Genomic DNA, 15,686 nt, shown 5'->3' on the forward strand with positions numbered 1-15,686 from the left:
TTTCAGACTAACTGCAGATTGTTTACACGAGGCACAGAAGAGACAAACTGAAAGAAAACAAAACTCACTGGAACAGTAAAGTAAAGGCAGAGATTGTTTGCAGAGGAGCAAGTGGTCAGCAAGTTGTTGGAAGACACATTCAATGTGGTGAAACCTCTTCCTAAAGTTGATGTACAGCGTAGTGTGAAAAATCCCTAGTGCGTAGAAGTTATAAAAATGTAAAATATCTACAGTATGTAAAATCATTTCATTTTTTTCAGAGTTTGGCAAATGTTGTTCCTGCTGACTCCACATTTCCACATTTTGTGTAAAAACACGTGTTTATTTTTCTTTTCTTTTTTTTCTTTTTTTTTTTGATTGATGGCATTATAATCTTGATAAAGTTTGCAAAAGAGGTTTATAGGTGTCACTTCTAGCCCTGGTTGTGCTGCTTCCACAGAGGTGCAGGACTTTAGATACTGCCTGAGAGTTGATCCCCACTTTTCTTAATGCACCTTATGGAACAGTTTACTGTTTTACAATCACATGTTTTATGTTGATTTGTGTGTAATTCTGTATGAAATGTGCGCTTTTTTTTATGATTCCTTATTAAACTTCCCTGTTAATCCTCTATTAAATATAGCGCCGATGTTTTCTTTATTTTGTTGTTTTTTTTCCTGTCGGGTGTTTATTATTAACTTTTACCATTAAACTGTCCAGAGAGTTCCAGTAATGTCCATTCGTGCGTTTTATGTATCTCAAAAGATAAAATAAAATTTAAAATTTATTTTTAAAAAAAACAACAAAAAAAAACTACAACCCTGCTCTTTAGTGCGCCTGCGTCACATCCGCAGCTTCCCTCCGGAAGTACAGTTAATTTTTATTCACAGGAAAAAAAAAAAAAAAAAACAGCTGCTGTTGGAAAAGAAAACATCAAAGTGAGTTTAATTGATGAACGGCGCGTCTTTACGTGTTCGCTGACATTAGTAGGGTACAGACCGCTGTGTTAAAGCTCCGCTCCGCCTGTCCGGCTGCTGTTTAGGTTCACTTCGCTTCGCTCATTTGTTGCGAGTTGCTGCTGCTGCTAACGTTAGCTCCCATCACTGAGCACTTCAGCTAGCAGGCTAGCCACTCTCAGCTAGCTAACTGACCATTTCTGACTGACTGCTCAACTCCTGCTGACAACAGTCTCTGTCACACAGTCTGTAAGGGCGTTTGTGTAGGATACGTGAGTAAATGCAGCTCGTATATTGTGTGAGTCGCTAGCCAGCTAGTTTGACTGCGATTTCTCAGTGTTTATGTCCAACGTTAGCCAGCCTTGTTGCTTGTAGAAAAAAAAAACAGGTCTCAGTTTATACACTTGGGCTTTGATTATAGCCCATATTAATATATTACAGCTCTTAAATTTAGTCATTGAGTGTTTGTATACATGTATGATGTTTATGGTGACATTTGAAGGCATGCTTTCTGTTCAGCAGGACTTCCTATTGTGTTACTACACCAACAAGAGAAACTGTAAGGTGCTCGGCAAAAATGTGAATCTCATCCAGTTCTGTTCAATAGCAAACCTGGACTATATTAGATAAACTTAATTGCAAGATTGTCTTTATTTGCTCTATTTAAAAAAAACAGGAATTTTCACTAGATTACTTCAATAACTTTATGTAGAAAGAATGATTATCTCTGTAGTGATTGGGGTGATTTTACAGCGAAGTGAATCTGTTTAGACATGAAATATTATCTAAAGAAATGTGATTTAAGACGTTTGGAACCTTTCTCATATGTTGTAACAGTGCCAAAGGTATCCAAAATAGTTTTTTCTTCCTCCTGATAACATTCAGATCTGACTTTGCACCACAGAGCTTTGTGGTGTTGATTTAAATGGTCAGATAATTAAGTTGTGTTACTATAAGACACTGTTTTGATCAGTGTTACACTTTCTGTAGCTGAAATATCTCCAAACAGCTCGTGTTTTGTTCTTTTTGTTGCAATCAAATCTTCCTTTTCAGTGTTTCTCTCCTGTTCTTTGGTCATTTCGCTGCACATGTGGAGCCTGCATGTCAACACCCTCTGTGTCATGTGACAGACAAATTTCTCCAGTAAATCAGAAAACGAGAACCATGCAGGTTTTCCTTTTGGATTAATCAGCAAAAAGGTTGCAGAATAATGCGTTTGAATTCATTTGAGATGTCACAGTTGTACACACATACGTTAAAATGCTGATGCTAAAACAACATATTGTGCTTATTATATAGGATTAAGTGGGATGTGTTGTGTTGTCTTGGCTTCATTGTGCTTTTGTATAATGTTTTCACAGAATGCCGGCCCCAAAGAGAGGACCAGCTCCTCATGATTCTCAGCCCAAGATAAGGAAGTTGGAGGACGATGGAGAGGCGCTGCCATCCAAAACTGCACCAGCTACCAATAATCAGTCCCTCAAAACAGGAAATATGCAAGAAAAGACAGCAGCACCACGGACTAAGAAAAAACTGTCGGTGGAAGGGGTACATAAACCAGCCAAGTCATCCACACAGAGTTCGCCTCCAAAAGATTCCAGCAAAACCATTTCTGACCCCCCTGTTAAAAAAGCCAAGCTCCTAAAAGCCACAAGTGCCTCCTGTGGAGACGCTCCCGCACAGAGAGCGAACTCCAAAGCTTCCCTGAAGCGAACAGCCTCCACGGAGTCTGACGATGAGTTAAGTAGCGACGGTAGTAAAGTTGATTTCTTTAGAGAGAGGGATGACGAAGACAAGGCCCGCTGTATAAGGAAATATTCTAACCGAGTGAAAGCCAAGCGTAGGGCTGAAGAGTCGACTTCCGATCCACAGGAGAATTTACCAACTGCACCTGTGGACCCTGTACAGATGGACCACAATTATGGTAGATTCTCAGATTCAGCAAGTATTCAAAGCGTTGATGATGCTAATCAGTCTGAGCAGAAAGAATCTGCAGAGCCTCTTACTGAACGAGAGAGGCAAGACATTTCAGATAACGCAACACAGGAGGTGTCACAGGAAACCTCAGCCTCTGTAAAAGGGAGCACTAATGTTAGCATCAAATGTGAGTCTACCGCTGAAGAAAGTAAACACGAGGAATTACAAAAGTTAGACAGCCAAAACCTCATAGATAACGAAACACCAGCGTCATCTCGACAAACGTTAGACCCTGTCACTGCAGCAGCACCAGAACTCCCCGTCACATCCGAGGACAATGAAAAGGATCAAGCAGAGTCCATTAAAATCCAAAAGGATGTAGATAACGAAGCACAAGTAGAAACACTTTGTTCTGTTACTGGAGAGGTGAGTCCAAGCTGTGGAGATGAAGAACAGGCAGATGGAAAGACGGACTCATCAGACAGTCAGACAGACCTGAACACTCAAACTAAAACAAATCAGACCACAGAGTTTGTGTCTGAAGATGATAAGCTGAATATAAGAGTCTCTGCAGCCCACAGTAATGTTATACTGCATGAAGCACCGTCAAAGGAAACAAACTCTGCACCAGAACAGCTCCTGGTAGAAAGTAGTAATCCAGAAAGTCAGGACGGTGAAAATCTAACAACGGCTGAGTCTGTTGGCAGTTCGGACACTCAAACTGACCTCAGTGTCAAAATTCAAGTGACTTTCAAGCAGGAATCCAAATCGGTACACGTGCAGGACCAGGTTTCAGATACAGTCACCAGCTCGTGTGATGATGTCAACAAAACAGTTATACAGCCAGAGGAAAAATGTGAAGAAAGTGACAGAAAAAGAGTTGACTTCCATTCGACTCAGGCTGCTGCTTGTCCTGGAGCTTTGGTCGAGGTACAACTGAGCTCTGGCTCTCTGACAACTGACAGCTGTACTGAAATACTGACACCCGATTGTGAGGCTGTTCATGAGCAAAATCAAAGAGAGCTCCTTTCTGAATGTTTCACACTTCCTGAGGGTCAAATAGCACCTGGGGTGGAAATACACAATCAGGAGAACCACAAACTTTATGGCAACACTGCAGAAAAAGCGGCTGAAGCTAAAGAAGATTCAAGCACAGAAAAAGAAAAGGATGTGAGCATCGAGTGTTCCACTGCACCAGATAGCCAAATCAAAATGGATATACAGGAGGTTTCACATCCAGCTGTTACAGTGGAAACAGAAAGCCAGAAAGGAGAGGATGTCAGTGAACCTGCCACAAACGTATCTACAAATTTTCACGAGGATCACGTGGGTGAACGCTGTAAAACGATGGAAAACACTGTGAACTATGAATGTGTCAGTGGAGCTGAGATCCAAAACAAACTAGAAACACGGACTGTAGAGACATCAGAGATTTCTAATCCAGGACCTGCTGTGGAAGTGCAAGAGCACCAGGAAGTCTGTGAACCCACCACTGTTATATCTGCTGAAGTTCCCGGTTGTGTTACAGCTGATAAATCTAACAACATGGAAAACTTTGAGTTTGTTAGTAGAGCTGAGAGCAAAATGGAAATGCACACTGCAGCAGCTTTGGAGTTTTCTAATCCAGCAGCTGAAGTGGAAGTACAAAGCCAGGAGAGAGCAGAAGTCAGTGAACTCACCACAGATGTACCTGCTCCTCTAGAGGCTGCACAGTGTGAGAGCAGTGAAGATGCTGAATGTGTTGCTGCTGCGGAGAATCAAATAGAGGTAGATACACAGACTGCAGCCACATCAGAGGAGGTCTGTAACATTGCACCAGCTGTGGGAGCACATGGACAGACGAGCCAGGTGGTCAGTGAACCTACCACAGGTGTATCAAGTGAGTTTCATCAGGATCATGAGGTTCAAAATGTCAAGACCGTTGAAAGTGACAGGGTGAACTTTGAATCTGTGACTGTGCCGGAGAGTCGAAGTGAAGTGGAACAGCGCACAGCGGTGACGATGCAGGTTTCCAATCCAGCCCCTTCAGTGGAAATCCAAAAAAATCAAACAGAAGTGGGCAAGCAGACTGCAACATCAGCACCTGCAGTGGAAATGCAACATTCAGACGGCAAGTCTAAAGAGGTTCACAGGGACCTAATGATTGAAAATTGTCAAAATGTGAAGAATGAGGGCAAGATGCACGTCGAATGTGCTGCTGTACAAGAAAATCTAATCAAAATGGAAATGCAGGTTACATCAACATCAGAGATTTCCAACGCAGCCCCTTCAGTGGAAATGCAAAGTGAGAAAAGCCAAAATGAGGTGGATATGGAGGCCGCATCGACATCAGAGGTTGTATCGAACATGGAACCTGCAGTGGAAATACAAAACCAAGAGATCCAGGATGTCAGTGAACATGCTACACACACATATACACAATCTGAAACTGTAGCAGAGAATCAAGACAAGATAGAGATTTCCATCCAGAGCCAAGAAGTCATTTCTGACATCTCTGAAAAAGTCCAAGAAGGAATAAGCATTCCCACAAATGACTGTAAAGAAATTAAGAACGATGCACTCATAGAATGTGTCAGTGCTGAGAGGCCAGTAAAAGTGGAAACACAAGAGGAGGTAACAAAGCCAACAACTACAGTAGAAACACAAAGCCAGGAGGGGGGTCAGGAGGTCAGAGAACTCAGCGCAGACACTGAAGAACAAAAAGATTTCATCAATGCTGAAGGTGAAGATGACGAGGTACGCGCTGGATGTGTGAGCGCTACTGAGAATCAATCAAACATGGACGTGCAGACAACAGTAACACCGGGGGAGATTCCTGAAGGGGAAATACAAAACCAGAGATGCCAGGAGGTCAGCGAAGTCAATAATGTTGAAAGAGATGTAATGACTTCAAGTTGCGAGAGTGAGCAGAATGAAGACAAGGCTGCTTCTGAATGCGTTAATGTTCCTCAGATTCAAAGTAATATGGAAACTACCGCAGAGAGCTCTAATCCGGCAGCTGTGGCAGAACAGCAAAACCACGTGACGGAGGACGTCGGCAAACACACTACGGTCTTATCTAATGAAATTCCTCTGGAAAATAAAGAAAACGACCGACGGACGGAGCCTGGTGCTGAGGATGAACAAGTGGATATGGATGCAATAAGTGGATCAATAGAAAGGGCAGCTTCTGCGTTAGGAGAGGAGACGGGGAGGCAAGTGATTAATGAGGTCAAGGCTGACAAATCCGTCAGTAATATTGAAGGAGAAGGAGCTGAAAGCAACGAAGTGATCGTTTTTGTTTGCGGCCAACCAGATGACAATGATATTGTAATTCAGGCAGCAGAGGAGCAGATTAAGACGGTTAATCAGTCAGCGGCTGAGCTTCATGAAGACCAGATAGTGTATGAGCCCATTAGCAGTCCGGAGAGTAATGACGAGAGAGAGGTTTGTGCAGCAGAGAGGCACGATGGCCTTTCTTTACTGGACATACAGAGCGCAGACGGCCAGCAGACAGAAAACAACGCATCAAACTTTTCCGACAATGCGGAAGACAGAGAAAGTGCCAACCCACAGCTGGACGACGAGAGAGAAATTTGCGTCTCGGACAGCCAGGCAGTAGTTGAAATGGAAGTACAAGCTATGAGTGTGCCAGAGAGTCCTGTTCCCGCACAGTTGGAGCAGAATAACGCGACCGTGGATGTGAAACAAGTCGCAGTGATCAGCTCCAGCGATGACGTCAGCGTGCCAGATGGTCGGTCAGAAGATGTCGCCAAAAAAAGTGAGAGGAACGGCTTTCCAGAGTGCGTCAGTGCCACGGAGTTTTCGGAGCAGGTGCGGGAGGACGCCGGAGTTCAGGAGGTTGCAGATGTCACGGTGACAACGACCACAGCCGCCACTGAAGCTGAGATGCCAGATAGTGCATCTGAGGAGTATGTGATCTTAGAGCCGGTCCCAGAGAGCGACATTCACTTTGATATCCTCACTCAGGCTGCAGCCGAGTCGGGTCTGTCGGCCTCGCTCTCAGAGGAGGTCAGTCCAGACAGTGAAGTGGAAAATGAGAGGATTTTAATTGGTTCCCAACAAACTGTATCTCTGGAGGCAGAAGTGCAGCAGTGTGAAACAACTGATGGGGTCACAGATGCTGCAGTAACCAGTTCAGGTGAGGTATCGCAGCAGGAGACGGGCTCAAACATTTCACCTTTAGAGGGAGATTTTCAGAATATTCAAAATTCTAATCAGCAAACATCATCTGGCATTATGGATGTTAATACCCCAGAGGTCGAGGTGACTAACTCTTGTGCTCCAGGCACCAATGAAGACTGTAATGAAGTGGTGATAGAGAATGCTGAGAGTAATTTGGACCTGCAAGAAGTGCAGATTCTGGAAGATATAGAGATCGGTCGTGAGATTGTAGTGGCAGAGGAGGAGAACGAGGAAGACAGTGACATTACAATCATAGAAAAACCACAGCAAACACCTGAGGCAGGCCCTCCGAAAAAGCCGGAGGAAAAGGTGAATGAGAAAATTAAAGATGGCACTAATGGAACCGACTTGAAGCAGAACAGCACAGCTGAAAAGACTGTAGATGAAAAAACGGGACAGGAGGTAGAAAAACCCAAGAAACAAGAAATGAATACACAGGCGAGAACCAAAGCTCGTCTGGCAGCTCTGGCTGAGCAAAAGGCTGCAGCGTCTAAGAGAACAGCAAACAGACAGCAGCTGAACCTCTTAGCCCTGTGTCAGGAAATCGCAGAGGACATTGCCACAGACAGCATGCTGCTGAAGAGGATAGAGGAAGAGAAACAAGCGGCGGCGGCGGCGGCAGCAGCAACAGCAGCAGCAGCGGCGGCGGCGGCGGCGGCGGCGGCGGCGGCAGCCAAGAGTGAAGCCAGCAAGAAGGAGCGTCCACCTGTTAGCACGCAGGATGCAGACACGGTCAATGTGGCGACTCCTGCTGGACCAGAAGGATGCTCTGCTTCGGCGCCGCCTGCTGAGGAGGCGCCTGATGCAGCCCGGTCCTCAACGGCCGATCCAGCCGAAGCCAAACCTACTGCAGAGGCTCAGAAGAGACGATTCTTCATCACACAGGTTTCAGTGCCGCTGAAAGCCCACGAGAAGAAGAAGCTGACTCGATATCAAAGGCTGCGACAGGTTGAGCTGCAGAGAGAGAAAATGTCTTGGGCGCGAGTAAAGAAACTAAAGTCTGACCAAGCAAACCAGATGTTCTCAGACATGGACTGGCAGTCGCCTTTGTCTGCCGCCTCTCTGTTTTCAGTGAGTCCAGTCTCCACGACGCCTCCACCTGCAGCCAGTCCATCCAAAACGCCCCCGCCGAGTCCTGCCACAAGCAGCAAACCTGCCACGCCCAAGACGGATGCTCCCAAGGCTGAGACTCCAAAGGTTGAGCCGGACAACACAGAACCTTCCAAAACAGAACCCACTAAAACAGAAACCCCCAAAACCGAACCCATAAAAGCTGAACCCTCTAAAACTCCAACTGCCAAAACCGAAGCCTCTAAAACCGAACCTCCTAGTACTGAGACCCGTAGATCTACGAGGCAAAGCAAAGCTCAGACTTCTAAAGCTGCAGCTGCTCCTGGACCTGCCCCGAAGGTGACCAGATCAGCAGCCAAGAGGACCCTCCCAGCAGTGCCTCCTCCGATGCCCAACGGGCTTAATTCTCAAAAACAGAAGCCTGAAGTCGAGTACAAACCATACAGACCCAGACCCAAGTACTCCATTGATGACTTCGAGCTGGATGATGATCCGTTACCAGTTGCTCCGACGAAGCCGAATCCACAAGCAGCAGCCAAACAACTGCCCCGACCCAGCCTTCAGTCAAACCCTGCAGCCCAATCTAAACTCCTATCAAAACCCACAGTTTCATCACAACCTACCAACCAGGCAAAACTCAAAGCTCAGACCATCCCAGCTCAGTCCAAGCCCACCGCTGCAGCTCCTGCCCAGTTAAAACCAGCAGCCCCCCAGTCAAAGGCCGCAGCTTCATCAAAACCCGCCTCTTCAGCTCCCGTGAAGCCTCCTGTATCGACCGCGCCACAGTCTAAAGCTGTCTCAGCTGCAGGTCAGTCCAAACCTGCTGCTTCTGCCTCGCCCCTGTTAAAGACAGCTGGTGCAAGCGTTGCACAGTTGAAGCAGTCGACTCCAGCAGCAGCTCAGCCGTCTGTTTCAACCACATCCGAGACCAAACCTGCTGCTCTCAAGGCTGATGCTGCTTCAGTGCCTCAGAAACAACCGAATCTCCCATCACGGGAAGACGGCACATGCAAGGTAAGTCAGAATAATTACTCTCTAATGTGTGCCGCGGACAGCTTTGTGTAGTACGCTGTATCTGGTATTTTACGGCCTCTTGTCTTTCATTCACAGGCTACAACTGATCCACTTACATCAGCTTCCGCCTCTTCCGTTGCCCCAGAGGAAAACTCTACAGTGTCTGATGACAAGCAGCAGTGTGAAGAAAAGCCTGCAGGTTTGTGTTTGTTGTATCATGTTGTTGCATCGCTCAGTGCAGGGCTGATTCAGATTTCAAGATATCGTCCAGTAAGCATTTCGTTTTATTTGCCCTGCTATCACTGACCTATAAAAAGTGCTGCTGATAGTTTTGTAGCTTGTGTTTATTTTACTATTCGCCCTCTCAGCTCCAAGTAGATTCTGGGTGTTGCTCATTTTTTTTGCTTCAATATAAACTCCTGCACCTCTGTGGAAACAGTACAACTCTGGCTGGAGGTGGTTAGAACTCAATTTGTTAAATAATTAATAACAAAGTTGTAATGTCATAAATCTTACAAGAAAAAAAAAAAAACAGAATTCTTTAAGTATTTGGTAAAAAAAAACAAAAAAAAAAAAAAGTGAAGCCTACATGTACATCTTTCCAAGTGCCAACAGGTAATACTGATACTGAAGAAAAAGTTGGTTCTACACACTATAGATACTTAACTATGTATATTAGTATGATATTTATTTGCTCTGTGTGAACACCGTCTGCAGTTCAGCTGAAAAGTCACCGAATTTTTCTCACATGACTCTTTGTGGCAGCTAAATTACTAATGGTTGCGCTAAAGAGCACACAGTTTTTTGTTTTTTGCAGAATCTTGTTTTTCAAAAGAGATGTGTAGAATGAAGTGATGTCGATGAAATGAGTAGTTCATGAACAGTTTTAACACTTTTTTCTGTAACAAAGGTTGTAATTTTGGTAGTTTTTAAAGATAAAATGCCTTTTTTCAACCCATTGGTGGTTATAATTGCCAAAAAGTTTGGTAATCTGATGTTATAAATATCGTAGTATATTTTTTCCTCTTTTGATGTCAGCAACCTTCCTACAAAGCTGTACTGCTGCTGTAAAATCGTTTCCTTTTCTTACAGTCACTGCTGTTGATCCTTCTCCAGAGAAGAAGGCAGAAACAGTCAAAACAGCGGAGAAGACTTTGGAAAAGCCTTGTCAGGAGTAAGAAGCTTCTCCTTCGCTGTTTGACGTGTTTTTCCCTTTAGCAATTGAAATCTGTACTAATCTGAGGTGTGTTCGTATCACAGCGGAGCCGCGAAGCCACAAGATGGCGGGACTCCTCTCTCTGATGCTTGTCTGCAAAAAGAAGTCAAGAAACTAAAGGAGGCTGACAAAGATGGCACCCAAACTATTATTGTGAGTGGATTAGTTCAACGCTTGGTCATTAGCTGAGTTGTTTTTGCTGTGCGTCGCTTATAAACTGAATTGTTGTGCATCTGAAGTACATATTAGGATGTAAGAAGTGATCTTTTGTCTCCTCTCGTCTCACAGGATGCAGGACAGAAGCACTTTGGAGCAGTGGCCTGCAATGTGTGTGGGATGCTCTACTCTGCTGCCAACCCTGAGGACGAATCTCAGCATTTACTCTTTCACAACCAGTTCATCAGCGCTGTCAAATACGTGGTGAGGGGAAGCTGCCTTTGTCTGTTCTCTTTGTACCGACTAATCAAGGCAATAAACAGAAGCGTTCATGCACGATGCGTCTTTTTAAAAAAACACACTGGAGGTGCGTTCACACCGAGCATGTGCTGGTAATTTATTTGCACAGTCGAGGGGTTCATTAGTGTTCAGCACGAACTTAAATTGCGTACCAATTAAGCGACTAAAAGCACCTAAAAATGTGAGTGTCGGCCCTCTTCCAAGCAGGCTGCACAGCGGGAAGCAAGACGGTTATCTGAACCAATAACGGGAGTAAAACGTGCCGCAGAGGCTGCAGGTATTAGATGAGATTCCTCCTGAATATTCGCTGTTGAGCGCATTTCCTTACAAATTGCTTCTGACTTTCTACCACCAGTAAAGTAGGTCAGCACATCTCTGTTATAACATTGGTTAAGTGTGATCACAGCCTGCCCATATGAAATATCACTCTCTGACTTCTGTAATGGTAAAAAGACAGAATCAGTGTTAACCCTCAGAACCTCAGAGATGTTGTCTACTCACTGGTGGCTCATTTTTCACTGGAATATAAAATCATGCACCTCTATGGAAACAGCAGAACTCAAAAATGTCTTTTGTAGAAAGTAACAAAGTGATAATGACTGAAATCTGTTTTTTGATTGTTTACTTTACAAAGAAGGTTAAAAAAAGAAAATCAACGTGTACAACATTTTTCCAAGTGTCTACAGGTGTTACTAATACTGAAATAATGGCTCTCCCTTGTTCATCCATCATCTATACACCGCTTAATCCTCACCAGGGTCGTAGGGGGCTGGAGTCTATCCCAGCTGACTCAGGGTGAAGGCAGGGGACACCCTGGACAGGTCACCAGTCTATCACAGGGCTACACTTAGAGACAGACAACCAAGCACACTCACATTCACACCAACAGACAATTTAGAATCACCACTTAACCTCAACATGTTTTTGGACTGTGTGGGAGGAAGCTGGAGAACCCAGAGAGAACCCACGCTGCACACAGAAAGATCCCGGGTGTCCTCACCGGGACGCAAATCCGGCGACCTTCTTGCTGTGAGGCAACAGTGCTACCAACTGCTCCACCTTGCAGCCCCTATCTGCCCCTATCTCCCCTGTTTTGACTCAACTCTGCTACAGTTGAGCCAAAACGTTGCTGAATCTTTGTTACATGCTTATAGCTGAGTCACTAATGTGTTCTAGGTTGCACCAAGGAGCCCACATTTTTTTGTCTTCGGTGGAATCCGGTGCAAACGGTTTATTTTTGCCAAATTTTTAAATACGACGTCTAGAATGAAGTGATTCAGTCACAAGAGTCATTTATGTTCACCTGTGTGAAGCAGCTGCATGAAACTAACAGAAATATCCAGTTTTAATCACTATTTCCATGAGTTCCAATATGAAAACATACAGGAACTTTCACCAGATTGCTTGAATAGCTACATATGGAAAGAATTAATCGTTCTATAATGATTGGGCTGATTGTTTAAGGGATCTGCATAGAACATTCAACATTACTTTAAAAAGCAGCTGTTTGAAAGCTTTCCCATCTGGTGCAACACTGGGGAAAGGCATCTAAAATAGTTTTTAACTTTGGATGGCATTCACATCTGACTTTGCACTTGTCATCCAGAGCTTATTTAAAATTTGTTGTGTTGCCTCGTGTTGTGGCAACAATTATACGACACTGCGTTGTATTAGAATCAATTGCCAACTGAAATGTTAAGATTATGCCGCCCCAGTTTCATTAAGATGATGTGACATTATTCCTTTGAGAAAACTGTGTAGCAGGTGAGAAGGTGCAGCAAAGAAATGCTGAAGCAAATATAAGTGACAATATACACTTTTCATCTTCTGTTCCAGGGTTGGAAGAAAGAGCGGATTCTGGGAGAGTATCCTGATGGAAAGATCATTCTTGTCCTGCCAGATGATCCCAAATATGCCTTGAAGAAGGTGTGTTTACAAAGAACAACAAGTTAAATATCAGCACATTTTCCCCGCTGCTGTACCAGAATATTTGTAGCTGCCGTCAACATATTGTTTCTTGACTGCATGACCGCTGTTCCTCAGGTGGAGGAGATCAGGGAGATGGTGGACAACGACCTCGGCTTCCAGCAGGTGGAGACCAAGTGTCCCTCTCAGACCAAAACCTTCCTGTTCATCTCTAATGACAAGAAAGTGGCCGGGTGTCTCATAGCGGAGCACATACAAGAGGTAGGAGACTGCAGATGTGTGTTCATCATGTCAGAATGAGTCTGCGCTGTATGCTGAGGCCTGTGGGTTCTCACAGGGCTACAGGGTGATCGAGGAGCCGGTACCGGAGGGCTCAGAGGGGGAGAAGGTGATGTTTGAGCGTCAGAGAGCCTGGTGCTGCTCCACGACGCCAGAGCCGGCCATCTGTGGCATCAGCCGCATCTGGGTGGTGAACATGATGAGACGCCAGGGCATCGCCTCGCGCATGATCGAGTGCCTCAGGTCAGTGCATCCGCAAACCGCCCAGATCCCACATCAGCCGAAGACGAGCTCCAACTGACATGTTGTGTTTTTCTCCGCAGGAATAACTTCATCTACGGTTCGTACCTGAGCAAAGACGAGATCGCTTTCTCAGACCCAACTCCTGACGGAAAACTCTTCGCCACACAATATTTCGGCACTTCTCAGTTTTTGGTTTATAACTTTGTGAGCGGAACACGCTCGTCCCAACCCAAAACCGACGCGGTATGACGGCCTTCAGGAAAACGATCCATCTGAGACGCCGGCCGAGCAGCGGGAGCCGCCCTCACCAAACACTGAATCTACATGTGTGTGAAAACAACAACAACAAAAAAACAAACTGCAAATTACTCCTTGGAGAGATTACACATTGGTTTAAATCTCAGGATGAAAACAACAAGGCGTTGTTGAAAAATGTTATTAATTCACCCTTTAATCCCTCCTTGCATAGTATTTTGAGAAGAAAAAAAAAGAAAAGAGTATTTTCTTTATACATTTTTAAGTAAACAATTGGTTTTATTAGAAGTATAGCGTTTACATGCATGACCTGACAGCAATAGAAACAGCATTTCATTGTTTTAACTTTGAAATCACTGAGAAGCATAACATCAGTTTCAAAAAAGCGGTTATTTTAGAATTTGTCCTCATGCTGTTTTAATGTTTTTACGCCTCTATCGTGCAGCAAACTCTGCTGCAGCGAGGGTCCATCTGTTTACCGTCGACAATGACGCTGCCTTCGTCTCAAGTTGTGTCTCAAAGGGCACGACTGCACAATTCCTATTGAGCGGTTAACTTCTTTTTTTTTTTTTTTAGTCCCATCGATTACAGTGTCATGTTTTTTGTTGTAATATTTCAAATTAACCGTGGAAAACAGGACTCGTTGCAACTATCCGAAGAGATGTGGGTTAGAACTGTAGCTTGGGCATTAATCGTGTGCTCTAATTTTCTTAGATCACCTCGCCTGAAATGTTTTTCCGAGCCGAGCCATATATACTGTACACCGTTTAGCAGGGCATTGTAGCCTATACTGTATGAGTGGTGTCTTAAAAATTTCACCAAGGCTGTCTTTTGCTTTGTTTGTGCCTGAATGAATCATGTTTGACTTAAAATGTTGATTTATTTTCTTTACTTTTTTTTTTTTTAGCCACGTGGTCCTCTAAGCAGCATGTGGCTTTTTTTTATTCTGTTAGTGTAGAGTATCATCCTCCTATTCCTTAGTATCGATGATTAAAATGTATATCAAATTATCATGTAGATTTATGCATACTATAACAAGATTTATAATGAAAGATGAGCAAGGTCGTACATGTGAAATGAGTATCAACTGCCTTTATGATTGAAAACAGGTGATCAACATGCCTCTCTCAACACACACCGATTAACAGTGTCATTGTAATCCATCCCTTATTTTCTTCTTCCTCCTTGTTGAAGCAGTCGCTTTTAGAAAGATGTGTTGTGTAAGAAAAAGAAATTTGATTTATACGAAGCTGTTATGTAAATATTTATTTAAATAAACAATTTAAAACACTTTTTTATTTGGCTGCAGGTGAGCGTATGACCACTTGTTTGTTGTATTGATGACCGATGCCATCTAGTGGTGGTCGATGTGGTCAACGTTTAATGGTCAAAAGATTTTACGGTTTATTTTGATGTAGAATTCGACATTAGTTTGAAATTGTGGGAATTGTGATGTTTCCTCTTTGTAGCTGCAGATGTAAACACTCCCCTCTTAGTGCATTCCTCGACGCTCCTGTCACAACACGGGGCAGCTCGATGGCAACTTCTGAGAAGCAAAACAACCTTAGAACAACACGAAAGCTTCCTCAAACAGAGTGAGAAAACAGAGGTCTCCGCTCCTCCTCGGAGATCTGATGCTAATCAGCAAGAAACAACAACGGAGCTGAGCTTCCTAAGGTGTCTGACACAGCGTCCACCTTGGCCTCTGGACTTGTACCGGGTCATCTTAATAAATCAATCCATCAATAAATGCGCAGTATACGGGCAACCTTCTGAACCCCAAAAATTTTAGGTTTGAAAGGCACATTTTTTTTTTATCTCACCAAAATAACACAATTTATTAGAGTTAAAAAATGTCAGATTCTTCATTTTATTAAGTGTTATGTGCAGGAAAAATTGTGTGTGTGTTTTTTTTTAATTGCTTTTGTTCTATATGTCTCAAGAATTGAGCAAAAATAGACAGATTTTGTAAAAAAAACAAAACAAAACAAACAAACAAAAACAAAATCTGCATTCTTCAGCTCAACTGAGGAAGCAACAGTCACATGACAAAAGAATGTCCAGATGAGCTGCAGGCTGTGTTTACTCAGAGCATAAAGACAACAACAAGAGAGATTAAGAGGAAAATAAAGCATATTTGAACAATAAACTAAACGCAGCACGGCTCAAAAACGGTATACAGCGGAGCA

At 43.8% G+C, this 15,686-nt stretch overlaps 1 protein-coding gene across 2 annotated transcripts; it reads left to right on the plus strand.

The window, feature by feature from the left end:
• The first annotated feature begins 1,104 nt into the window (after nucleotides 1–1,104).
• esco1 (establishment of sister chromatid cohesion N-acetyltransferase 1) lies at nucleotides 1,105–14,788 on the plus strand. Of its 2 annotated transcripts, none has more exons than XM_008290802.1 (10): nucleotides 1,105–1,207; nucleotides 2,297–9,122; nucleotides 9,219–9,321; nucleotides 10,215–10,296; nucleotides 10,383–10,491; nucleotides 10,627–10,758; nucleotides 12,631–12,720; nucleotides 12,838–12,981; nucleotides 13,058–13,242; nucleotides 13,323–14,788. In XM_008290802.1, exons 2-10 carry the CDS (start codon nucleotides 2,298–2,300, stop codon nucleotides 13,489–13,491), a joined length of 7,839 nt encoding a protein of 2,612 aa, XP_008289024.1. In that variant the 5' UTR covers nucleotides 1,105–1,207; nucleotide 2,297; the 3' UTR covers nucleotides 13,492–14,788. The 2 variants fall into 2 exon arrangements, with proteins under 2 accessions (XP_008289024.1, XP_008289025.1); XM_008290803.1 differs by lacking the exon at nucleotides 1,105–1,207 and having other exon boundaries at nucleotides 4,410–4,415; nucleotides 5,505–9,122.
• Nucleotides 14,789–15,686: the final 898 nt, after the last annotated feature.

The sequence above is a fragment of the Stegastes partitus genome, unplaced genomic scaffold (genome assembly GCF_000690725.1).
Source record: "Stegastes partitus isolate 25-593 unplaced genomic scaffold, Stegastes_partitus-1.0.2 Scaffold696, whole genome shotgun sequence".
In the NCBI taxonomy this organism is placed as follows: Eukaryota; Metazoa; Chordata; class Actinopteri; family Pomacentridae; genus Stegastes; species Stegastes partitus.